At 39.5% G+C, this 25,841-nt stretch overlaps 2 protein-coding genes across 4 annotated transcripts in view; both read right to left on the bottom strand.

The window, feature by feature from the left end:
- mxd1 (MAX dimerization protein 1) overlaps positions 1-9,007 on the bottom strand; it is a 32,426-nt gene extending 23,419 nt beyond the window's left edge. The window contains exons 1-3 of one of the 3 annotated variants that reach the window (XM_047381405.1): positions 8,886-9,007; positions 8,008-8,226; positions 7,229-7,328 (exon numbers count right to left, since the gene is read on the bottom strand). In XM_047381405.1, the coding sequence (XP_047237361.1) occupies positions 7,229-7,328; positions 8,008-8,074 (167 nt within the window). In that variant the 5' untranslated portion in view covers positions 8,075-8,226; positions 8,886-9,007. Of the gene's footprint in view, positions 1-7,228; positions 7,329-8,007; positions 8,813-8,885 lie in introns of those variants that run through there. The other 2 variants (XM_047381404.1, XM_047381402.1) reach the window with 2 other exon arrangements.
- A 3,069-nt stretch (positions 9,008-12,076) lies between these two features.
- On the bottom strand, positions 12,077-20,637 carry snrnp27 (small nuclear ribonucleoprotein 27 (U4/U6.U5)). Its single transcript, XM_047382679.1, has 6 exons — positions 20,412-20,637; positions 16,318-16,444; positions 13,277-13,383; positions 13,111-13,190; positions 12,759-12,823; positions 12,077-12,417 (listed from the first exon to the last, which is right to left on the bottom strand). Exons 1-6 carry the CDS (start codon positions 20,446-20,448, stop codon positions 12,363-12,365), a joined length of 471 nt encoding a protein of 156 aa, XP_047238635.1. The 5' UTR covers positions 20,449-20,637; the 3' UTR covers positions 12,077-12,362.
- Between the last annotated feature and the right edge of the window lie 5,204 nt (positions 20,638-25,841).

Consider the following 25,841-nt stretch of genomic DNA (forward strand, 5'->3'; position numbering starts at 1 on the left):
TACCAACCTAAAGTCTACACTGTAATAATGCACTGAGCTAACTTTGGCTAAGGCTAAAACAAAGCCAAAACTAAAGTTAGCTTCCAGTTCACATCAGAAAAGGTCATAATTTCTTCACTTAATTACCAAATCTGGAGCTTCAATTCCAACCATATTATATTAATCTGCATAGGCTACATTAAATAAATAAGCCTGAAGTGTTATTACTGAATACACTCTACTGCCCTATACTCAACAGGTGTCAAATTCAGAAAAGTATAAACAGCTAAATTACTGAGCCAATGTCTGACTTGCTATAGTTCACACCACAAGAACAATAACAAAACAAACACACAATGGGAACCTGAAGCCTAACTCAAATTAATTCTGCTAGTTACAACAAGACTGCAGCAGTAACAGGTTATGTACGGCTTCCAGCAATGCAACCTGCAACATGCTGTCTAAAGCATGACAGTGGTGCCATGGCCACCATGACAGTGGTGCCATGGCCACCACTGTCATGGTGGCCATGGCACCAAATCCTGTTCCAGTTTTGGTGTTTCTGCTAAAAGTTTAAACTAATCAGGCTAAAATAAAAGAACTGAAAGACAAAATTGTTTTGCAAAATAATTCACCAGCACATCCGTTTCTGTGCTCAGCTTACAATGACACTGTTCTTCTGTCGACATCATCGTTCTACACAACACCACCACTCAGCGATGAGCACTACGTGGCTCCATTTGCCCGTACAACGACAACGGCATGAGCTCTATGGTGTGTGGTTGTAACACATATGAATCTGGATGTAGGGTGGGGGTGGACGTTAAATGTGCAATGGAGGATCTCCTTTTCTCCAAAGACAGTCAAAAGTGAGAGAACAAGGCATGAGAAGATGGAGGAAGAATAAAATATTAGAGGGTGAGAAAAAGGGATGAGGGCCAATCTCTACATGCGACATGCATGCATATGTTCATAGCAGAAACATAGTGACTCCCCTCCCCCATTATTCAGACATCCAAGCACTCAGGATGCATCATAAAACTGGGAGGGCATCACATGAGGGTTTAGGGTTGATTCCAGTTATAACAAACATGACTGACTGCGCTCCATTTTAATAAGAATTATGTTCACTAAAACAAAGAAAAAAACAGAACCTGCATGATCTATTGCTGAACCGTCTCCCCCAACATTAATCTGTTATTTTCAAAGGACCCTTCCTCATTCAGCAGTATTGTGGGTGTCCTTAAAACCGAATAATAATTTCTGCTCTGCATAAACCTTCTTACCAAGCTGTGGCTTTTAAATAGAAGGAAGAGCAGAACAAGTGTTTAGAGTTGACAGGAAAGTCACACCAGAAAATCAGAACCTTATCTATAACCAACAATGAAAAGGAAGCAAAATTTTAGGAAGACAAAGCTTCACTGGAAACGAAGGCAGTTCTTCAACTGAACCAACATGTTTTATGCTTGACGTGTCTAAACTGCAGCCCTGTATTACGTGTTCACACATGATCTAAGCTGAAGGCACACTGTGCATGGCTGGTATCTCTTTAAACATGGTGGGAGTGGAAGAACAGCTAATTTGTCACCATCAGTCATGGTTCTATCAAACACAGACTCATAGATAATAATCTCGCTTGGCTAATATGTGTCATGTGGCACAACATACCTTATTTATGCTTGCTAAAACATTTATGTTTGATAAATCAATTTTAAATCACTTCAAACACCTGCCAGAGTTTACATCAGCTGCCACATTTAAATCGTTTTGGAATAGAGAAAAAAAGAGAGAAAAATGTGCAAATGCTTGGAAATAAACAGTAAGGCTATGTTGAATTTATCAAAAAGTTAGAGGCTTTAATCCTCAGACCTTAAGAAAATATCCAACGCTAAGACAAGCTCCAACAGCAAACACTGGGAAGAGATCGGAATGAGCCACCTTTTATCATGGTCAGCTCTGATCAGGGATCAGCAGGTCAAACGTGGGAAAATTCTGATTCTTTCTGGTATTTATTAAATGCATCAAAACTAAGACGTCCTATCATTATTAGTTCACAAATGCATCAAAACAGCATTTATTGGGATGTAAATATTATTTAAAAATCAGATAATGGTTAGAGACATATGCTTTGATGCATAAATACGGATAGGCTTGTAATTTCTTATTGTCTTTTGGATTCTGAACTACTATCTCTATGAAAGAACCTGCAGCACATTTGACTATTTTATGTGTCATAGCCCTATAAAAAAATCTAAACTGGCAGGTCAGCTGTCAAAGAAAACAGAAAATCAGTATTGCCGCTGTCTTTTTATAAAAAAGGATTGGAACCACAGTGATGAAAAGTTTTGTCGCCGTTTTGACAATGTAACCTTTAAAGACTTAGATATACATTGTGATTGTTAACTGCTCCATGTCTAGTTGATTCACTATGTTTAATAGCCAATCAGAGCATCCTCTCTCTGGGTGTACATCCTAGTTTGAACGACAGACTGAAGCACAACAAAATCATCAAAGTAACAAGAGAAACACAACCCTACAGACACGCTGGACTGCAGAAGCAGCAGACAGGGTGGTCACATGTTTTTCAATTCAATTAACCACAGACCTCTTGATAAATAGTTATCTGATGCAAATTTGATTGCAGTGTACTGTTTTTTCAAAATACAAACTATGCAATATTACTGAGTGGGGAGCAGTTATAACATGGAAGAATTTCAGCTTTCTGTCACCAAGTTCTGACTGAGATTTACCTAAAAAATAAATAAAATGAAATCCCTAGTGAGCTATCTACTGCAGGTACGACATTCACTGGACATAACCTCTCATCAGAAACCAACAAAAAAATCTGAGTTACCCATTCAGAGGCCTTTAAACAACTGATCTGTTAAAATCTTATTTAATATAATTTCAAAGCTTCCATGCTTTTCAAGACCTCGGTTCAATACATCAGTTTAGTTCTTTTCTGCCATTAGACTTTTGTGAATGAAAGGCTTCAGGTCAATTCACCTCTTTGCAAATCCATGCCTTTTTTTTTCTGAACCACGTATTAGCATTTCATCCCTTCCTACTTTTAGTTCATACCCATGTTCTTAAACTGTTTTGGGTTGGACTCCTGTTTGAACCAGATGAGTCCTATGGAATTACGACCTCTGATCAAAACCAAAACAACTCACTCTTAGGGGCCTCTGTCTTTGTGCTGGGTATGACATGATCAAAACTACTAAAGATAGGAATTGGTAAATGGAGGAGGAACACAAAAACATTTAAACAGCTTTTAATCTTGGAACAATACCGTACTTTGTTCTCAAACACACACAGCAGTTCAGACATGTCTAGTACATTATGTATGAGGCTCCACAGGTAAAGAACATTCTGCACATCTTCTTGGAAGAAACTGAACCAACACATCGCACACTGGTATGTGTACCACAGGTTGAAGACACGAGGTTTCTGATGTAAAACACTATGACTGCATCAACCCCCAAGGAAGTGAGTGGTTCAGTCACATGCCTTCTGACGTCAAATGTCTCCATGTCACCATGACTGACCCGGTAAGTCTCAGTGAGACGCTGCTGACTTTAAAGCCAAGCTGATGTTTGTTGCAGTAAGTCACTTGCTTTAGATAATACATCACCAAAATCTAAAATTACTCCTCAAACTCAGGCGGTTTGTTACAACAAAGGGGCAGCTCCACTGTTTTACATAGATTAGCTATTTGTCACCAATGGTTTATTGTTTACAGTTTTGCATTGCTTTTCTTATCATTTTGCAAATGCACAATAATAGTCAAGTTGTAACAGCAAATTAGAACTGGGGCTTGAAACAGAAACTTGCCTGGGAAAAATGGTCTTAGTTTGGACCTCACCAGACAAAAACAGCCAAAGAAATTGGTGACTTATGTCAGCAATTTATTTTTAAATTCACCGTATACAAATAGGAAGGGAAATTTTAATTAAATATGTATACAAGTGACATTTATAACCTAGTCCTGAACCTCAGAAGGATCCAACACATTCAAAAGCCTGATTTTGTTATAGTATTAAGACCCACCTAGTGAGCTTTATTTATGTAAAACAATATCTAAATCATGTCTGGATAATCCATAAATGTCTAGGCAAAAATAGAGATATATGTAGTTTTACAGAGTAAAAGCTGGAATCTGTCTTGTTAGAAGTTTTAAGCCCTTAATGATTTAGCTCCATCATACATCAGAGATCTGATTGTTCCATATGTTTCTAACAGAGTACTTCGTTCTCAGACTGCAGGTTTACTGGTGGTTTCTAGAGTCTCTAGAAGTAGAATGGGAGGCAGATCCTTTAGCTATCAGGCTCCTCTCCTGTGGAACCAGCTCCCAGTTTTAGTCCGTGAGGCAGACACCCTGTCTACTTTTAAGGCTAGGCTTAAAACTTTCCTTTTTGATAAAGCTTATAGTTAGAGTGGCTTAGGTTATCCTGAGCCATCTTCCTTATTCTTTTACCTCCATCTTCCTCCCTCCCTGTTGGATGGAGTAAGGGGGAGTCAGGTTTAGCCTAAACCGGCTCAGTTATGGACCCTTTGTGCAAACACACCGTCCATTTCTGCTACCTGTATGACCGCCTCTCTTTTCCAATGGTTATAATCAGTCTGACAGAGGGAGGTACCCCCAATCCTTGTAGTTTTTAGTATAACAATAACCATCAGTGGGCTCTAGATGGACAAACTTTACCAGTTTATTATTTTACTAAATGCCCCTACACGTGGCCCGTTCTGGGATGGCCGGGCTCTGGCACTCGGTGGTTTGGTCTGGCTTCCACGGCAACCCCGCACCTTTCCGGACCCTTTGTGGGGTGCCTTGAGACGACATTGTTGTAAATAAGCGATATATAAATAAATAAACTGAAACTATCTCTGTAGTTATGCTGCTATAGGCTTAGGCTGCTGGAGGACATAATGACCACTTTCACCCTCTTTGCTACATTCTCACACTACTCTCCAATTATTTGCTGTTATTTCAGCTTTTAACTTTATGTTCTCCCTCTTTTCTCTTACTAGAAGCTACACCTGGCCTGACTCTGTGTCTACCTGTGACACCTTTCTGGAAAGGGGAATCGTCCGAGCTTTTGCTGGGAACAACTTAATACTCACCCTCTACCGATGATCCACATGGCCCTGTCTTTCAGTGTTTAACCCTTTCTCTCTCCTAGACATGGCAATTGACTGAGCTTAACTGTAACTAACTCTATGTGCTCTCTTTCAGACTCTAACCTTGAAAACTGGCTCAGAGTTTATCTGTTCTTTCTTTCTAGATGAAACGACTAAAGGAGCTACATCCATTAACATTTACTTTTCCTTCCCATAGAAAGTACTCCTGGATCAGTGCTTCTTTGTTCTCTTTGTGTCTCTGCTCTGTTCTCTCAAACCCCCAGTCGGTCGTGGCAGATGGCTGCTCACACTGAGCCTGGTTCTGCTGGAGGTTTCTTCCTGTTAAAAGGGAGTTTTTCCTCTCCACTGTCGCTACATGCAGGCTCAGTATGAGGGATTTCTGCAAAGTCAACGCCAGTGACTGTCCACTGTCTCTACATGCTCATCTGGGAGGAGGGAATGCTGCAAGTCACTGACTGAATGCAATCTGCTGGGTTTCCTTAGACAGAAAAACTTTTTATCCAATTTGAATAAATAACTAACTCCGACTGCACTGTTCAATGGTTACGATTAATTGGAATGTATGAACCTGACTTTTGTGAAATGCCTTGAGACAACATGTGTTGTGAATTGTCGCTATATAAATAAACTGAATTGAATTGTTTAAACGTAAACTTGATTTAGCCACGATGGACAAGTAAATAGAAACGAAAACAAACCAAGAAATAGTAACTAAAACTTGGAGCCTCTCATTTATCAGCATATTATCGTTTCCCGATGAGCTACACAACCACATAGTTGAATGTAAGCATCTCATTTAGGTCTAAAATCTTTTATGCATAATAATTATGGTTTTATTGTTGTTGAAGGCTTAACGATTTTTTTACTGATACAAATTAAACTCTGTTCTATCCCTCCCATTTTGTCAGCGCTGCATCCTCTCTGTCTGAGTTAACTTGTGGGTGTCCAGGTCTGTTTGGAAACTGAATAATACTCAACAATTTCCAGTTGTCTTTTGTACAAATAACATCCTTTTTATCTCTGGTTATGTCCAGTTATCATATTGCTGTCAGTGGACAGCATCTACAGCTTCACTGTGGAGCAACACCATAGATTATAATAGTTGTATCCATCAGCCTGTTCAGAACAAATATGTAAATATGTCATCATCGTTACCAGTATTCTCTAAATATTTTATTGTCAAATAAAAAAATGCAACCGTTTAGTGCTCAATAATATTATTGATGCAATATCACAGCTGAAACAGGAAGATACTTGTTCATTTATACTGAATTAATTAATGCTGTTTTTGAGTTTCCGTTGTGCTCTTTAGCATATCTGTTAGAGTTTATTGCATATTTTCAATTCTTAGCCTAAGCTTAGCTCACCTTTAGATAAGGCAGTTTAGTTTGGTCCAAGCCTAGACAAAATATATATAGGTCTAAATCAGGGCAACGTCCACAGCTAACATTGACTCATGTCTAAATGAGGTCAATGTGTAGCCTCAACATGGAAATAAGGTTTATTGCTCAGTGGGTGACCTCTTTTGACAACTTCTCAGATGTCCTTTCTATATTTTCTCTCCATATTGTCTCTTTATTTCTCTCACTCTTCAACCGGCACCTACACGCTGGGGTTTAGTGAAATTGCCAGGTAGCTACCAGGTACCTGGAAGGTACTGCACTATGGCATTCACAGGCAGTTTATACAGAAATGGATTCATCTGCGTAAGATATACATTTATTTTAGTATAACTATCAATTACTCATGTGAGTTTCGTAACGCAGTTTTTATTAGTGATTGGCAAAAAATGTGAAAAAAAAAAAATGTAACCATGTATCTAAACTTGTTTTGAACCACTTCAACATTACTCTCTGAGAATTACTGTGCCTGACCAGATGATAAACAATCAGTAATTAGACCAAATTAGATTTACTGAAACAGACTTTACTGCAGAATACAATGGGCAATTTATGTGTGCTTGCCATACTTTTTTTTTGTACAAACTGGAGACAAATGTATGTCATTTGTTGTTCTCATGTATAATTGAAGGTTTCTCAAAGTGTCAGAGTGCAACAAGATCCCATGTCTACAGAGTTATGCAAAAAAAATGGCGTACAGCTTTTACCTGCTGGTTGTGTTTTTCTTGCTCTTGTTTTTTGTTTTCAAGCTTTCCTTCTCCCGACTGCTGATGAAGGGTGGCATGGAGGCATAGCCATGTTCAGCTTCTGCAACCATATAAACAACACAGTGGTCACATGTCTTGTTATTTGGTGGTGCAAAAGATAGATCACAGTAGGAATGAACCAAACCTATAAAGGAGGAAGCCTTACAAGATGTGCCCCACATGAGCCAGATCCTTTGGATCTCAGGTGCAATGTTTTTATGCAAAGGTGCACGCATACTAATTATTTATTTCATGCAGCATATTGATACAGTAACCCCCCCCCCCCCCCCCCCCCCGTTTGGACAATGATGTCATCCTGAACGACAATAAACCCCACTTGCTAACCACAACACAAGGAAAGGAGGGGCCTTCACTGAAACATTGTGTTCCTGCACATCTGAATGCCTCTGCAATATAATTAATTCACTCTTTATCCGAATTGCAAGGCTATCTTTGCGCCATTTAAAACACAAAAAATGTTTATTAGGATTAAGACATTATTATCACTATCACGAGGATTAGCAACCCACTGGGAAAGGTACACACTGTTCAAACTCCAAAAACAATAATAATACTGAATGTGTAGTCCGATTACTTGTTGCAAAATAAAGAAAGGCTGCAATCGCATTTATGGTGACTGCACAATTATGTTCACAAATTCTAGTCATTTGTGAAAAGACTGCCATTGTACGTTTTCTTGTAAATAAAACAAAGGAAGTAAGAGAATATATGAACTTTACCTCTTTCCCTGCGATCGAGGTACTCAGCAGCTTCAATCAACATCTGCACCATTCCGATCGCCGCCATTTTCAACAATAACACTAATATTATAACAATCCGAAGAGGGATTCCGTAAGTGTATCCAACTTGCTTTAGGTCCTTCCCCTGATTCTCCTTTCAACACTCAGGTGCTTTGGCTGTTCTATCAGCGTTTACTTTAAAAGGCGAGGAAGAGACGTCTGTGGAGTCAAAGTTACAGTGTGTCACTCTATATATTTAAAAGTTAAAGGTCCAACAGCATAAAGCCCCAGTCAGTTAAATACCGAAACTGCTCTCCTTCCTGATGAGCACTCAGATGGTTATTTAAAGGGCTTGATGGAAGCTAGCTAGCCGTGGCTAACACTCAGGGGACTGTCCTTTAAAACTACTTTGCAAGCTAAATACAATGGTTAAATATCGGTAGGTCTTCGAAGAAAATTGGGCTTGTAGATACAACACAAAGAAAATCCTTTCCTGGAGAGTAAAATGTTTTTAGATTGCAGATTTGTTTGGAGAAAAAAAGTTGGCTAACGTTAGCAAAAATGTCAAAATTCCAAATTAACGACGGAAAGTTTTTGCGATCTCGGTTGTATTTTGGAAGCGTCACCCAAAGGAAGAAAAAAACATTGGCTCATACAGTTCCCTGAAGCTGCCAGATAGGAAAATGCTATAAAAAGGAGCTGCCAGTGTTTAAGTCAGTCCAGTGTTACTGGTTCCAGCTTTTAATCTGGCTGGTTCTGTGCTGGTTTACAGCTCATGGAACGCCTGAAACGTCTTGTTGGATGCGAACGTACCGAATGACAGTTTGTCAAAGTGCTTTTAAAATACTGCCTTGTTAATGTGGACACCAGCTACTTACTGTAGTGTAACACAAAGCCTGTGTGTGCTATCACACGATTGGATGCCGAGAATAAAGACTCAATCTGCTATTGGCTAACTGAGCCATCATTCGTCAAAAATAATTCAGCACTGCCACTGAGGGGTTAATTCAGCCATTTTGGCTCTGAATACCATTATGGTCGTAAGAACATATGGAGCCGAAATGGATGTAGTTTCATGTGAACACACAAATGCAGTGATTGGCTAGTTTTGACAGACGTTTTAGCTATTGGTTTACCCAAAAGCGAAAGGTAAAATGACAACTTCCTTTTATAAGTAGCCACGCCTCTTGTGCCATGCTCTTTAGCGTTGTACAGCAATGATTGGCTACCATGGTGTTGTTTGGTTTATTTCGTCCTTCGCGATTGGTTTGATGTCATACTCGCGGAGGGTGGGTACATTAGATACCAGTCAGCCGGAGGTAGGAGCTATAACGATATAGAATGGGAGGAATTTTTCTCTTAAATGAAGAGTGAACGCGACAAGGGGAGGTAGGGCAACCAGTCGGAACGATCTGAGTTCATTACGTCATTAATTTTGTGTCATTGTTTTAGACAACAGTGTTATCTTGGCATTTAAACCACTATTTTAAGTTTATTTTAGTTACGTGGTCAAAGTTGGCATCCGCTGCTCTCGCCAGTGTGACTGAACGGAGCGTCACAAGAATGCGCCGGCTGGTGCGCCGTTTCACAAATGGGGCGTACAGCGCAAGCGCAAACCGATGTTCAGAATAAAACTAAACTAATCTTACAGGTCATAAGAAGCAAACGAGGTTCTTTAAAACCGACCGGAAGTTTCACATGGTAGATTGATCAAATTATCAGCATGGTGGCAACCTCTAACAAATCAGGCAAATAGTACATCCAGATATTACCCATTTAGAGACTTGATCAAAATTATATATTTTTCAGTAATGGACCTGGAATCACTGGGAGAAAGGAAGTTCAAAAGTCCTCTTGAACATTTACCCACCTTTCTACACAAATCACTTCTCAATTTTATTTTCTATTTTTGATTGAGGTTGCTAGTCAGTTTTATCCCTTGGTGGTGGGATTGATGTGGAGTAGACGTGTGTAAATGCATGCTGTAATGGTGGAAAATCTCCGCGTTCTTGGCACAGATGGTCCATGTTTGGGGAACTTACTGCTACTAGTATGAATTACTACAGAAGTGACACTCATTACATACTGTTATTTTCACCTAATCTAAACAGGATTCTTTGGTTTGTCAAACCGTTGTTTGGTACATCCTGTAACCTCTTGCGCCATGGCTTACCTCCTTGGTCAGTTTGTAACTGGTGCAGACCTTTACAATCGTTACTTCATATTCAGTCCAATAGTAATTAGATAAAACAGTCAGATTTGAACGTGGACAGTTTATGTCTAATAATAAGAATAATGTGGATTGCTTTAGTTCTGAAGAAGTGTTTCAGATGAAACAGGTTGTTGCCTGTTGTTTACCTTTCATTTACATGATGACCTACCATTTGACCTCTCATTACTGACATTGGAACAGTGTACTGTATGGTTGTTGTTACCCATGCTGCCTGCATCCTCACTAAAACTAAGTAGAGCAAATCACCCCAGTTCTGAAGTCCTTACACTGGTTCCCTGTAAATAAGAGAATAGACTTTAAAATACTGTTTATACATCAGTGAATGGTTAATCACCAAAATGTATTAAAGATTTGTTGTCGTTGTATGAACCTTTCAGACCACCCACATCCTCTGGTTCAGGTTAACGTTGCACCCCCAGAACCAGAACCATACATGGAGAAGCAGCATTCAGGTCTTGCTCCACTGATCTGGAACAAGCTCCCAGAAAACTGCTAAAATGCTGAAACAAAGTTCTTTTGAATCAAGGTTAAAACCCATTTGTTTAGCATTGCCTTTGACTGTTAAACATCATTAACTTCAATCTGTAGTCCAACATTTCTTTCCTTTCATTTATTATGCTAGTTTTTTTTTATTTTTATCATGTATAGCACTTTGAATTGTTTTGTTGCTGGATGCAATAAACTTGCCTTATTAAAGCGCATTGTAATTGTATTCATATCCCTTAAACCTTTCAAATGTTTACATTATGACCACAAATTCTAATGGATTATAAGATTTTATGATAGAGCAACACAAAGTAGTGCAGAACTGAGTGGAAGATGACACATGGCTGGTGTAAATTTCTCCACATCTTCCTGCCCATCTACTAGGTTCCTTGAACTTCATGGTGACTCTGAGGCCTTCACAGAAGAGCTGGATTTAAACTGAAAGTAAATTACACGGAGTTACGCTCTAATTCAATTATTTCTGAGAACAGATGGTTGCATTGTGTGTTTTGGGTAGGCTATCAGAGTAAAAAGAGTTCAATACACAAGTACGCCACCTTTTCCAGATATTCAATGCAAGACACAATGCAGTCAATGGCTGTAGCTTGACGAAACACGGAAGAGTTGAAGGGGTTTGAGTTACTTTGCACATGCTCAGCACAGATAATACCTGCATTGTTCAATCTCTTAACGCTGTGTTTAGATGGGTATATATTTATGTCATATTAAACAACTAAACATTTAGATTTTATAGTATTTCCTGCAAAAGTTTAAACTAGTTGTTGCAATGTATTGACAAATAAGGTTTATGTTTCAAAGCAGGTACTTTACACAGACTTGCAAAGTCATAAAAGCTGTGACTCTTAATTTAAAATCTTTAAATCAAAAACGTTTACTGTCCAGACAGATGGACACAATAATCGAAGATTAATACATTCAGACAATGAAAGATAAAATTAAACTATGAAAATACTAATATTTTCCCCATACTTAACAAGATCTGGAAAATACTGAGTAAGAACCCTGCAAACGTTCTCCGCTGTAAGAAAGCAATCACTTTCAGCAAATGTTTGTTTTATTTCACTAACCGCAGCAACCAAAGGAAAATGTGCACAATCTGCTTGCCTGCAGTTGATCTGCACTAAAGGTACAGTGACTGGTTCTAACCAGGTAGTTTGCTGCTTTAAAACACCTGCTGGCATATTAAGATTATATTAATTTACTACAGGGGTAGAAAATCAAAAACATTCACAAGAAAGCTAAAACAAACATCATCTCTGAGAGCAGAGGGATGTAGATTCAATGACAACAAAACAAGAGCAAGACATTTTCATGAATAAATGACTTAAAGATGGTCAAAAATAGACATTTATTGTCAGCACTGCACCAACATTTTTAAAAGTTTATTAGGAATACAGGACTTCTCTCAACAACAAAATGCTTCATCTCCTATCAGTTCTGACCCGAGAAGGACTCGAGGTTTAACTATTTACAATATATCGTAAGATAAAAAAAATAACAAAAAAAAACCAGACTTGCTGAATCACAAGACACATTTAATAAGAACTAGATTTATATTGTCCTTGTCCTCTTCTCAACCCTCCTGTAGGGGAGAATCTCCTCGTGAAATACACCTTTAAGCGATGAAGTCCAGTGGTCTGTTAAATCCTCCCTTTCTGTTCATATACTGCCTAAAGAAATAAACACAGCATGATACATTACATCATCACTTCCTTTGCAGCACTTGCTGATTACATCATCAACAGGAGGGCTGGGATCTGCATAGAAACACCTGCAGAGGTGATTGGCTAGTTTAACAGGAGACCATGTAATGAATGCTAGGGAGGAATGAAACCTTTACGCTCTGACTTGGTAACATTTACTGAGGCTCAAACAAACCCTTCAAACAACTAACTTGATTGATATATACAGAGAGTTAATCTGCTCTAAAGCATTACGGTGCTATAATGATGATGTACAAGCATCACACAGGAAAAGTGTAATAAAACAAATTCTTTGTGTGCAAACATACCTGTATTTCCGCTTCATGGTAACATTGACTGCATATGCATTCACAGATCCGTCGGTTTTCCTCCCCTATGGAAAAACATTTTTGGTGTAGGGTTCAAAGCTGTCACAAAATAATATCAGCATAATGCAGAACACTGCGATATTGTTTGATAGAGTGTCTGTCAGCAGATGCAGTAGGTAGTTATTTTCCTGTCAAATCTTTCATTGTAGACACTCGGACATAAGACAGAGGCGCTTAAATCGAAAGCAAGTTTGTGAATCCTCAATTTGTCTGTACAAAACACTAGATTGCACTCGAGTCAACAACGCCTCCTTGTGGCTCCGCAGCATACAACAACCCCTGTTGCACTCACCTTGGTTGTATCAAAGGAAGCAAATCCCATCATTTTCATCATCTCAATTTCCTCTTCTGTTTTGCCTTCCATATCCTCAGCTGTAACAGCAATAAGAAAAATAAACAGTTTATCAGTTCGGCTCCAGGTTTCCAAAGCACTGAACAAATGTTAATGATGGCAATACCTGAGATCTGAACGGCCTTTCCGGATTTGTCTTTCCCTTCATCGTCACGTCTTTCCTTCTGCCTTACAGGAGAGAGGGAGGAGGAGCGATGGCGCCTCGGAGGAGTCCTATCAGAGGAACACCATGACTGCTTCAGGATGGGTTATCACAACTACTGGCAGATCAAATAATTGTGACTAAAGTACTCATATTTAGTTCACATTCAGTTTGTCCCATTTAAGAATCAAATGTCCAATAAATTTAATGTACTGATAGTACTGGTAGTAGAAGTATATGAAAACATCTTTAGAAATCTCCAAGCATGGTCAGTACTATTGTATTTAAAGTATAGCTTTTAAAAAATATTGCAATATTGCAATAGATCAGCTTTTCTGTCCTGCCAGATACATCTTTAAACCATAAGTGCCTTGTACTGCATGCTGGATGCTTTGCATCTAGACATCCCATCACTTCATCTACTACAAACAGGAGACTCTGAAAGCAAATAAGCCACAGTAAAAAATATTGTTTTTCTTTTTTTTGTGGCAGGTACAAAAATTGTTATTTTTTTGAGGTACCAGAGAACAAGTTCGTTGATGAAAACGATCTGAGGTAAACAACCTCACGCTGATGTGCCTTTCTAACACAAATGAATTTGACATCAGAGGTTGCTCCATCTGTATGCACGTTATGCCCCTTTTCCATGGGCTCCACTTTGGCCGCCTCCACTCCACTCAGTCCGTTTTGCACCCGTTTCTATTATTGGTTTTTCCAGCCCGGTACTGGTGGTTTGGTACCTGCTCGTCAGCAGGTCCCAAATGGGACTTGAACAGACTGATGTTCACCGATTGTCCATGAGCGTGGTCAGCTGTATGGCAGGGGCACAAGAAAGTGTTCGTAGAGATAGGAGAGAACGACAAGCCATGGATTTTACAGCACACTGCAGTGCTGGGAAAAGCTTTAAAAACGACAAGAGTGACTATAAAAATATAAAAAGGACCACAATGGCTGGAGCAGGTCAAACCGAAAGCCGCGGTGGTGGTTGGAAGGGGGGCTTTAAGCTGTAACTCCAACAGCTTTCATGCGCAGCAGAGCTTGATCGAGTTGAGTGGAGCCGTGCGGTGCTGGGACCCTGAATGGAAAAGAGGCTATTTACTCCACAATTGTTTAGGTTGAACTGTGAATGCATATGATGACAAATAGTTAGCATAATTGCCACGACCCACAAATATGTAAAGCCATATCTTTAGCTAGCTAAACTGTCACATAGCTAAATCTCAGGGGGTGGATCTACACCCTGTTGTAGAGCCTTGCTCATCCAGCTGCCCCCCTACTTTTATGTCCATAAAATCATCGTAATTACTTATCACTTTGTCCAAAAGCCTCTTACAACCATCAAATTAAACATTAATTTACCAAAAATATATAATTGTAGATGTGATCTGAGGTCCCTGAAAAATGTAGTGATGGCCCTGCGATAAACACAGTCTGCCTACTGCTCGGCGGCCGCATGTGCGTGCGTCTCAGGCACATCAACGAGGCCGTCTGTCCGCAGCCCAGCAGAGTGGAGCAACTGAGCAGTTAAAGTCAGTTTGCCCAGGGTGATGTGAAGTCAACTTAAGTTTGCAATGAATGAAATGTCTGCTGAAGTGACCAACGTTCACAGTGTAATACGTTTATTAATGGTTTGATGACACTGACTAACTCACATGTGATTTGTGAGAGCGTTAGCATTTTCCGTGTTAAGTTTAGCTGACAATAGGCACGATAAGAGTTAATGAAAAGTTTAGCTATGAATAAAAATATTTGGATTTGCTTTTTTTAGGGGCTGCAGTTTTACTGACGACTCTATATGATTAATATCACAGTAATGAGGCACAATTAAACCGGCACATCCATTCAGTCAGATCGGGAAAATAATAAACTGGCTGCCATGAGAATACATTTTTACACTTATGAGAGTTATTGTCTGCGCACTGAATGATCCTTTAACACTTCAGGTTTTACTTTTTTAAAGAAAAAAAAACTAAAAGACTTAATTCCTTAATAGACATCAGCATTAGAGCATTTCAACTTTTTACTTCTCAGATTTTCTATGAGTTTCATGCTCAGATTAACCTTTAATGTCCCTTTGGTCCCAAACCTCTTTACTTTGCTAACTTTTTAAAATTCTCAATATACAATTTCATACAAGGTTACAATACAATACAATATACAAGGTTAATTGGATGAAATGTGACCAGCATTTAATTTTAACATTCCTTGATCCCTTCTATTGTAAATGTATACAATAAAAGATCTGCATATATGCCTACACTTTTAACCCTTGCAACTAACTTGGTCCCTTTGACTCTGTGGAGGTTCCTCCAGCTATTTCACAGTGTTAGTAGTTTAATGTTTCTTCTACACATGGATGTTTGCTAAGCTGGGTGCACACAGTTAGTAAACAGCCTATGTTTGTGCAGATTAGTAATTGTTTGTTTCTTTTGCTGAGGTGGAAGGAACTAGCTGGGGGGAGCAGATATGATGCGACACCAGGAAGTGGAGGAAGCCATCAGGCTGGTGAAAAGAGGGGACTTAACTCTGGAGAAGCTGTCAAACTCTGAAAGCTCCATTGTTTAAAAACTGTTTGGTGTTAGAATGTCTTAGTTTTTATATTTATGTTGTAGTTATGATTTGTAAGAATGAATTAGTTGTTTAGGTTTATTTATTGTTTGTCTTAGTCTTCTTGTCCCTCCCTTCCTTGTTTCATGTAGGCTAGCCTGTGTGTTTAAATTCCCTTGTGTTTGGTGTAAGAAGCCAGTCCTGGTTTGTCAGTTTTGGTGAGGTGTTGGTTGATTCTTTCCTATGGGCTCATTTTTCTAGATTTTTTTGTGTGCTTTTGGTGGATTTATGTCAACTTTCATGGAAGAATAAATGGAGAATATTTCTTGTATACTTTTGTCCTTTGTCCAACTGTTTGGTCCCTGACAGACTCCCAGCAAGGGGAAACCAGTTTAGGTGTGATTATTTATACATCCTAGTGAAATACAAAGTGATCTCGAGTGCACCGACAATCCGACCTTGAACGCCTTCTGTGTGGAGAGCGTGAACGGGATCTGCGGCGCTCTCGGTCCCGATCCCTAGAGCGAGAACGGTCCCTTCGCCTTCGCTCGTGTTCCCGTGAGGTAGAGCGGGATCGTCTTCTCTCTGACAGAAAGGTATGACATCACATCATTCATTAGCTGTAGGATGTTAAATAGCACACCAGCAGCCGTGCATTGTAATGCGTTGCAAATATCTACCAAGTTACCACGTTTGAACAACAGTGAAACAAAAGCTTTCATCCAGTTTGTCATCAGAAACCCAGTCTGGAAACATATAAACTATAATTTAATAACAAGGTTCTTTGATGTCTAAGCTGTCAATTCAGATTTTCTTTCAGTGGACTTTAACACGTAAATGGCTTTCCTTTAATAGTTAAATGTATCAAACACTGACAGTAAAGAATATGGCAGGTTCTTTTAAAATTAGGGGTTATCAAGATTTGGTTTGATGCCTGTGGTGATCAGAAAACTTTGCTTTGGCACTATTCCACCTGTTGATCAATATTCAAATATCTAAAGGCAATACCCCAACATTTACATCTGCCCCTTTAGCAAACAAATACTGGTAAACCCAGAACACGGCGTCAAGTCCTCTCAGGACACCGGAAACACTCACTGGTGCTAAGAGGACAGCCTCCAATGCTGCCATTTTCACTACAACAATGTATGGGAGGAGTTTTAACATTTCAGCAGTCCTGGACCAAAATGTCAAAAAGACAAGAAGAATTTGTTTTACCAGACACCATTCTTTCATGCAAACCTGTTTCAATAATCCTTAGTACTGTTCCACATAAAACGTTAATAGTTTGAACTATAGCTCTATACCATAATATCCAGTGAGATCATTGTTACGTTAAAGCAACATTGCAGGCAGCTGCACTTTTCATATCTGACTGAAAATATTTCTACAACACAGTTTTAGAGTTACTCACCTACTTTAGGAAGAAATACAAGACATCTTTATTATTTTATTATTCTGCTAACAGTTTAGAGAATATTCTTTTATTAGATTTACAATAATTCAAGTAAACTTTTATTTAAAAAAAATTTTTTGTTTAAAGGTTTTCATTTTTTCTTCAAATAGGCAAAAAACCGAGAGACTAATGAGCAAACTGCTTCCCATTGATAATCTACATAAAATGGATTCTTATGCAAAACAAATGATATCTTTGTCACCCAATCACAACAGTGGTTGTTTTTACAATAATACATGAGTAGTAACAGGTCCTTAAAATAACTAATCATGGATACAACAGTATAAATGTGGACCTTCCGATCACGTTGATTTTATAACACGTTTGTATGGAGCTGTCATCTGCCAGATCTGACTCAAAGCAAATGCAGATAAATCAAAGAAAATGTAATCAGGTAATCCGACAATTCAAGTACAACCTATCTTCTGATATCAATGACAGTGTGAAAAATTTACAGAAAAGGCTAATTCGGTGCTTTGAAGTAACCCAAACTATCTTTGATTAACTCAAAGTTGGCCAGGCTCAGCCTTAGGGACAGAGTGAGGAGCCATGTCGTCCAGAGGAACCTCGGAGTAGAGCTGCTGCTTCTCTGCATTGAAAGGACTGAATTCAGATGGTTCAGGCATTTCATCAGGAGACCTGCTGAGCGTCCCCCTTGGCAGGGTTTCTGGGAACATTTCACTGGGAGCAGACTCCTGAGAGACTTATATAAACTGCTCAAAAACATAAAGGGAACACTTAAACAACACAATATAACTAAAAGTAAATCAAACTTCTGTGAAATCAAACTGTCCACTTAGGAAGCAACACTGATTGACAATCAATTTCACATGATGTTGTTCAAATGGAATAGACAACAGGAGGAAATATTTGGTGATTAGCAAGACACTCAATAAAGGAGTGGTTCTGCAGGTGAGGACCACAGACCACTTTTCAGTACCTATGCTTTCTGGCTGATGTTTTGGTCACCTTTGAATGTTGGTGGTGCTTTCACACTCGTGGTAGCATGAGACGGACTCTACAACCCACACAAGTGGCTCAGGTAGTGCAGCTCATCCAGGATGGCACATCAATGTGAGCTGTGGTAAGAAGGTTTGCTGTGTCTGTCAGCGTAGTGTCCAGAGCCTGGAGGCGCTACCAGGAGACAGGCCAGTACACCAGGAGACGTGGAGGAGGCCGTAGGAGGGCAACAACCCAGCAGCAGGACCACTACCTCCACCTTTGTGCAAGGAGGAACAGGAGGAGCACTGCCAGAGCCCTGCAAAATGACCTCCAGCAGGCCACAAATGTGCATGTGTCTGCACAAACGGTTAGAAACCGACTCCAAGAGGATGGTATGAGGGCCTGACGTCCACAAATGGGGGTTGTGCTCACAGCCCAACACCGTGCAGGATGCTTGGCATTCGCCAGAAAACACCAGGATTGGCAAATTTGGCACTGGCGCCCTGTGCTCTTCACAGATGAAAGCAGGTTCACACTGAGCACACGCGACAGACGTGACAGAGTCTGGAGACACGGTGGAGAACAATCTGCTGCCTGCAACATCCTTCAGCATGACCGGTTTGGCAGTGGGTCAATAATGGTGTGGGGTGGCATTTCTTTGGAGGGCCGCATGGCCGTCCACGTGCTCGCCAGAGGTAGCCTGACTGCCATTAGGTACCGAGGTGAGATCCTCAGACCCCTTGTGAGACCATATGCTTTTTGAGCAGTGTATATCCTTTCTGGAATGGGAATGCCTGGGAATGGTGCAGAATGAGCTGGATTGTGTTGCCAGGGAAATGGCTGTCTGGGTCTCCCCCCTGAACGTGATAATCCACAACCCAATTTAGCATCGTTGCTTTTAAATTTGGACCACTTTAGTGTTGTTTAATTGCCACAAAACAATTGAAATTCCCCTTTTGTGATTTCATAAAGAGTAAACCTTTCTCTAACCATAAATTATGTTTAAAGATGCTTTCTGATTTATTCGGACAGGTTTTAAACTAGATTTTATGTTTATCTTTAAGCATAAACATGCTGGAGATTTTCTTGCAGGAAAATACTTGCCAGCTTTAGCAAATCTATATATTATGGTTTTAACTTGGATTCAATCTAAAAGGGCCTAAATGAAGAAGAAAATAAAACCCTTGAAACACAAACCTGGGTTTAACAAGTTAAAAACTGCATTTCAGAACTTCTGCTGCTTTTATGTTTTATGTCTTCATAATCCTTTTCAGACATAATCACTAAATAAGGTGGTGTATTCCTGCGGGTATATAGTCTTACAGTTGTACATTATAGGTAGCTCTTGTTTATAATATTAGTTGATTTGTATTTATGTTGCATTCAACATTCATTATAATATGCATCATGTACATATTTACACTGAGGAATGTCTTTAGTGGTATGTTGGAAATAATATTATTTGTTCATTCATTCATTCAATCTAGTATGTCCAAATGATGCACAAAAACAAACACTGATTCAAAGAATCTGCATCACATGATGGAAAATCAAGACCTGACTTAACCAGAGTAAGAAAAATCAAAAGACATAAAGGTTGCTCCGTCTGTATGTCGTAAACCTCAGCTTTTCCCTTTCAAATATAAAGCTGTGATTTATTTTGTACCGATCTTGGAGACAACAAACCGACATCTAATGATATGATGCGCAGTTTCAGTGGTAAAAGAAAAGCAAAGGTTACTACAATTCACCTTTTATAGGAGCTGTGCTGTAATTCTTTTTAGCAGACTGGTATCTGCACAGATCTGTATTTGTAGAAATCGTTGTAATGTTTTAATATACCCAATTTTTATAAAGATGGTTCCAAACGATCACAAAACGTCTGATCGCTGCAGTTTTCATGTTCATCTCAGCTAGCCGAGTTTCAGCTTCAGCAGACCCCGATCAGACTCGACCGGTTGCTGTGAACATTTTGAAGTAGACCGATATTCGTGTAACACCCAAAAAAACGTATACGGTGTTAATAAATCCCAATGCTAATGAAAGTGTGAAGGAAGAAACGAGATTTATCAGAACATAACAGTGGATCATATCCAGTAATGTGAGCTAGCGCCCCGTTAGCTACCTGGCAGTAACAGCGTTGGGTTTCCTTACCTCGTCTCGGCGGTGTTCGGCTCCTGCTCCTTCCCATTCTTCTACTACGGATGAAAATAGCCTTACTTATAACCAGTAATTAAAACCCAGTATTCAACTAAGCACAACCAAAAAATGTGGACGAAACAAACGACTGCTGTGCGTCCGGTTCTTCTTTGTCCTTTATGATTGGTCGCTCTTTACAGACTTCCGCTTCCTTCCGTGGAGCAGCGTGCCCTCTATCGAGCTGTATGACCGGCACATTCCGGTGTCGTGCCAAGCTAGTTGACATTCAGCAGGAAGAGCGAATCCAGTCAACTCCGCCTCATTTTCAACCAACTAGACGTGGAAATAAAGATGTTTTACTTTTGTGAACGAAGTAAAAGAAGAGTGTCGTTACATTATCGTTCAGTTAGTGGGTTTAAAATGAAAACGTCACTTAGTGTCATCACGTGGTATCGTACGGGATTGTTTGAACAAATCGAGAACGTTTGCCTAAAATGAGGACAATCGCGTCTGTTTAAACTCGTTGATCACGCAATATAACGCATTCTCAACAAGTAAACGGCGCTGAGGTCATTTCCAGAAGTCTCACGGAAATACTATGCTTTGAGTTATTAGATCGTCGCTTGTCTGTCTGCTGAAACCAAACATCCACCTTCCTGAGTCCATCACAGCATGAATGGATCATATAAAACAGATCCCAAATGTAATCAAATCAACACTGAATAAGTTACCGCCAAAATTATTTTTATCTGACAGATCTAGATCCAGTGAGATTTTATTTCAATCAAGAAGTATAGAAACGAGACTTAAAAAATATAACAATGTATAATGAGTTTTTTTCATTTTATTAGAATGGCATGTTCAAAATTATTTAGACTTCTCAATACTGAATGTTAAACGTTTTACAGATTTGAAGCACTGCAGCCCATTTTTTAAGTGCTGACCAGTTTTTGTTTTACATATTTCTAATGGTATTTTGACATTTGTCTTTGGGGCAGTCATGCAGGCTGCCTGGAGACGTATCCTACCATCAACCTTCTTTTCAACATCAGGCTTCGTATTTTATTTTACACTGCTATCCTTAGATTATCATTAATGGTCTTTGTATTTTGAAGTCTTTCTGTCCTAATCTTTCACAAAGTCAGCCAACAAATTTCCACTATTTTTTGGGGGAGACAGACTCTATCATGCTGAGCCTGTCAGGATTTGTATCCCTTTCCAAAAATGGACTAATAACTACTCCTGAAATTTTGAAGCTGTTAGCTTTTTAAATGTCAAAGTTACAGGGGGATACAAAAAATATCAGGTTGACCCTGCCACAGTTTGTATCCCCTCCAAAAATGCGCTAACAATATCCCACATGTATCTGTACATTTTGGTGTCACAAGTCCACTGAGGGACGTTGCGTGCCTTTCTTTATTTCCACGTCTAGTTGGTTGAAAATGAGGCGGAGTTGACTGGATTCGCTCTTCCTGCTGAATGCGCGCTCCCGACGCAGGGGACACAAATTCTGTCGGGGATAACTACCTTGGCACGACACCTGTCGCTCTGAGTAAAGCTAAATTCTTTAAAACACAACGTCGTGGAATTCGTACATAATAATACATTAATAATAACGAACAATTATATGGACATGTTTGAATTAACATTGTTTTTAGCATTTAAGCAATATTGCATGATCTGTTTCAGTCGGTTAAGAGACTGGAAAAAATAAGCCACTTAAAGCCACTAATATTTGGTGAAGTTATTCGAAATATGCTGGAACTCAACCACAGGCTTTTCATTGCCACCAACAAGTTTCTCACTTATTCCTGGCTGGATATTCCATTAAGATACTCGTCTTATTAAAAGGCGGTAAGTTTCATTTAAACTGGTTGGTTTTCTAGCACAAAACCAGTTTTTGAGTATAGTTCAAACATGTTTCAACAAAGTTCAGATCTGGACTATAACAGACTTTCAGTGTTTGCCAGCTTTATCCGAGCCAAAATACGTTTGATGTGTTTTTGGGATCATTGTCAACCTTCTGACCCAAACTGTCTCTCCCTCAAAAAAACGTTAGAAAGGTTAGAAAGAGAAACATTTTATGATTACATGGGACGCATAGAGCTGCCTGGACACCAAAACATTTATGTTTGTAGCAGTGAGCACCAGGCTTTCAATCCTAAGACCACTGTCCCAACAGTCAAGCAAGGTGGTGGCAGCATCACGATGCGGGACTGTTTTGCTATCAGTGGAATGGGTGAACTCGATAAGGTGGATAAAGAAAAAAGAAATAGGACTACTGTCAATTTATTCAGCTTCGCCTCAAGACAACAGTTAGTAGCTAGCTAGAACCTGGACACAACTGGATCCAATGATCTCAAACACACATCATATATAGTTTTGTAATGGGTGGAATCAACAAACATCAAGCTGCAAACATCTGATAAGATAAAAAATATTTGCATAACTTTTTTTTGTTGTACTTGTCCAGATCATATAATTTAGGTCTTTCCATAAGTGAACAGCAGGGGGAGACAGAGACCATATTGAAATGTGACTTTAAAAGCCTGCAGTATTATAATGCAGTCCACCATGACCTGTAAACTGTAACATTTCAGAGATTCTTTTATTCTGTCTCGCATCAGATTTTACATTTATTTCTAGATGGCTGACTTCTGCATTCATTACAGAACTTCTAAAAAGGTAAAAAAAAAAAAAAAAATCCTTTATTTAATCTGCAGTGGTTGACAAACCATTTAAAGTGATACAAATCAAAGTTTTCTGGGAGCCACAGGAATCAGAGCAGTCATGTTTCATTTGCTCAGGCAAAATTTGAACTTGTTCATTTGTGTGGCAATGCCAGGCTAACAACTGAGAGCATTTATTCTTAAACGACTGCGGTGCTTTATTTTTAGGCATCGGCCTCTTGAGAAATTTACAAGGACCAAACCTAAGCCCAAGGTACTGCTGTGGCAGCTCTGTGTCATGCATTTTAAACGAGGCTGGAGGGGGGTGGGATTGCAAAAGGGAACAACGGAGCAAGGGAAAAGAAGTTTGTCAGAGTTCATTAAGTATCAGGGGAACATTGCTGGAACTGGCAGAGTAAGCCGCGCCGGGGCCCTAGTGCCATTAATCACGACTGACATGAAACCAGGGGATGAGGGAGGAGGTGGAAGGAGGGGAAGGCAGCTCTGCCAGAGACTCTGGTTGTGATTACAGAATGTGGTTTGGGCAGCTCAGGCCAGGGGTGTTGAAGGTAAAACACACTGTTGCCAAGACTGCAAAGTTCAGCTAACCTCACACAGATCACCCTCACATAATCACAGGTAGACTGTGAGGAGAGACATGTGACTCCAGCCTCTGAAAACATGACAGAGTAATTGCTGAGGGGATGAAGAATTTTAGCCTCAGAGGTAGAGTGTGAAGAAGTGCAGAAGCTGAATATCTCCCTCTGTGTCCCCTCCCACCCTCCTGCCTGTCTCCCCCATGCTTCTGGTTTAATAGCGAGCAGAAGGAAGAGAGTGGAAGTGCAGTATTAACAGGGCGCTGCTCATACATCTCTGTCGCCTGCCTTATTTTCTCCTTGCACCCCCAAGAAATTTTGTGCTGGCTTGCCACACTGCTGCTGCCACCCTGGAAGAAGAAATAAATGAGAGCAAGAAAGCAGTAGGAGAAAAGAAGGAGGAAAGCTTGTGACTCGTGAAGTTGGAGGCCTCTGTTAAGTGCCGTGCTTGAAAGCCCGTCCAGCTTCATTAGCTGTCAGTTGTAACAATACCGAGCTGGCAGCAAAGACTGCTCCCAGTCTCGGTGCCATAAATCACAGGCTGACAGGACCCAGACAGGGCTGGGAACCAGCACACATGCAGAACTAGCTTGCGTTTTGTCTCTCTGTTGTTTTTTCTTCTTTCACCTCAGTCACTGTTTTACCACAGCTAATTCTTTCCTCCACTGTATCTCTCCTTTTCTCTCTCTCTCTCTCTCTCCCAACTCAATCTGTCTCTATCACACAAACTTACGACACACTAAAACATGTCAGCAGACAAATCAGAAGACATGTGTTTGCATATTTGCTTTATGCACCAATTTCTTTTTTATTTTAAGGAAAAGTGAACCAGACAGAAGGGATTTGGACAAGTCTGTCAAGTCTTGATGGATGTGATGTGTTACTGGATCTGGATACTTATCCCATCTCTTTTTTCCCAACCATTTCTCATGTATGTCAACACACAGTAAAGCTGTGTCAAAATGCTGAGTACATAATAGGTCTAAAGCATGTTCATTGTAGTTTATTTAAAAGTGTAGCAGGTCTGACTCGCATTGTTATTACATGTCAGATCAGTGTGACACCATAGCAGAATATAAGTCAACCTGAAGCTGGACTAGAGAAGATTTGTGGAACCGGTTTTTTATGCAACATGTACAGTTGAAACCAGAAATTAACAAACATACATGTATAAAAAGACACATGGCTTGTTTCTTCCTCATCATCTGACATTAAATCAGAACAAACTTTCCTTGTTTTAGGTCAGTAGGCTTACCATAATTCAGAGAGGAAGAAGAATTTACGTTAACAAGTAACATAAAGCCAGATTACATTTTGCACATGCACTCACAAAGATCTTAATTTTGGAGACATGTACAGTTATCTTATGAAACTAAAATTGAAGCATTTGACCATAATGGCCATCATGACATTTGAAGGGAAAAAGGAGAAAGCTTGCAAGGTTGAGAGGAATGAGCCCAAATTCCACTAAACTAATGAGAGACACTTGATATACCCAAAATATTAGATCTTTACAGTTTAACAGGTAATTCTACCAAATACACAGGAAATATATGTACATTTCTGAAGTTAAAACAGTTTAAAAAGTTGGCATTCAGCAAATAGACCTATTTTTTGTAATCTTAACTGACCTAAACAGGAAACAGTCTGAAAACATAATCGGTCATGTGTCTTTTATACATGGTATGTAAATATCCAGTGTTAACTGTATAACAGTGCTCTTCAAAAACAATCATAACCTTTAAACTTTTTCACATTTAGTTATGTTATAACCACAAACTACAGTGTGTTTTATTGGATTGTAAGTTATTCATTAACACAAGGTAGTGCATAATTGCGAACTGAATGAGAAAGGATCATCTGAAAAGTGTGGCTACACATAAAATACAGTGCCACTAAATGGTTTCAGAAGTAATTTAATTTAATTTAAAGAGTCCACCTGTGTCTAATATAACTACACACAAGTGTAGACCCACCAAAACATGACTGTCCATCTAAATTAAGTGGCCAAGAAAGGACAGCATTATTAAGGGAAGCAGCCAAGAGCACCATGCTAATTGGAGGAGCTGCAGAATTTCCACAGCTCAGGTGGGATAATCTTTCAACAGAATCACTATTAGTGGAGCACTCTACCAAACTGGCTATAAGAAGTTCTGTTTGCAGTTTGCCACATGCCACCT

Source organism: Girardinichthys multiradiatus, chromosome 12 (genome assembly GCF_021462225.1).
Source record: "Girardinichthys multiradiatus isolate DD_20200921_A chromosome 12, DD_fGirMul_XY1, whole genome shotgun sequence".
In the NCBI taxonomy this organism is placed as follows: Eukaryota; Metazoa; Chordata; class Actinopteri; order Cyprinodontiformes; family Goodeidae; genus Girardinichthys; species Girardinichthys multiradiatus.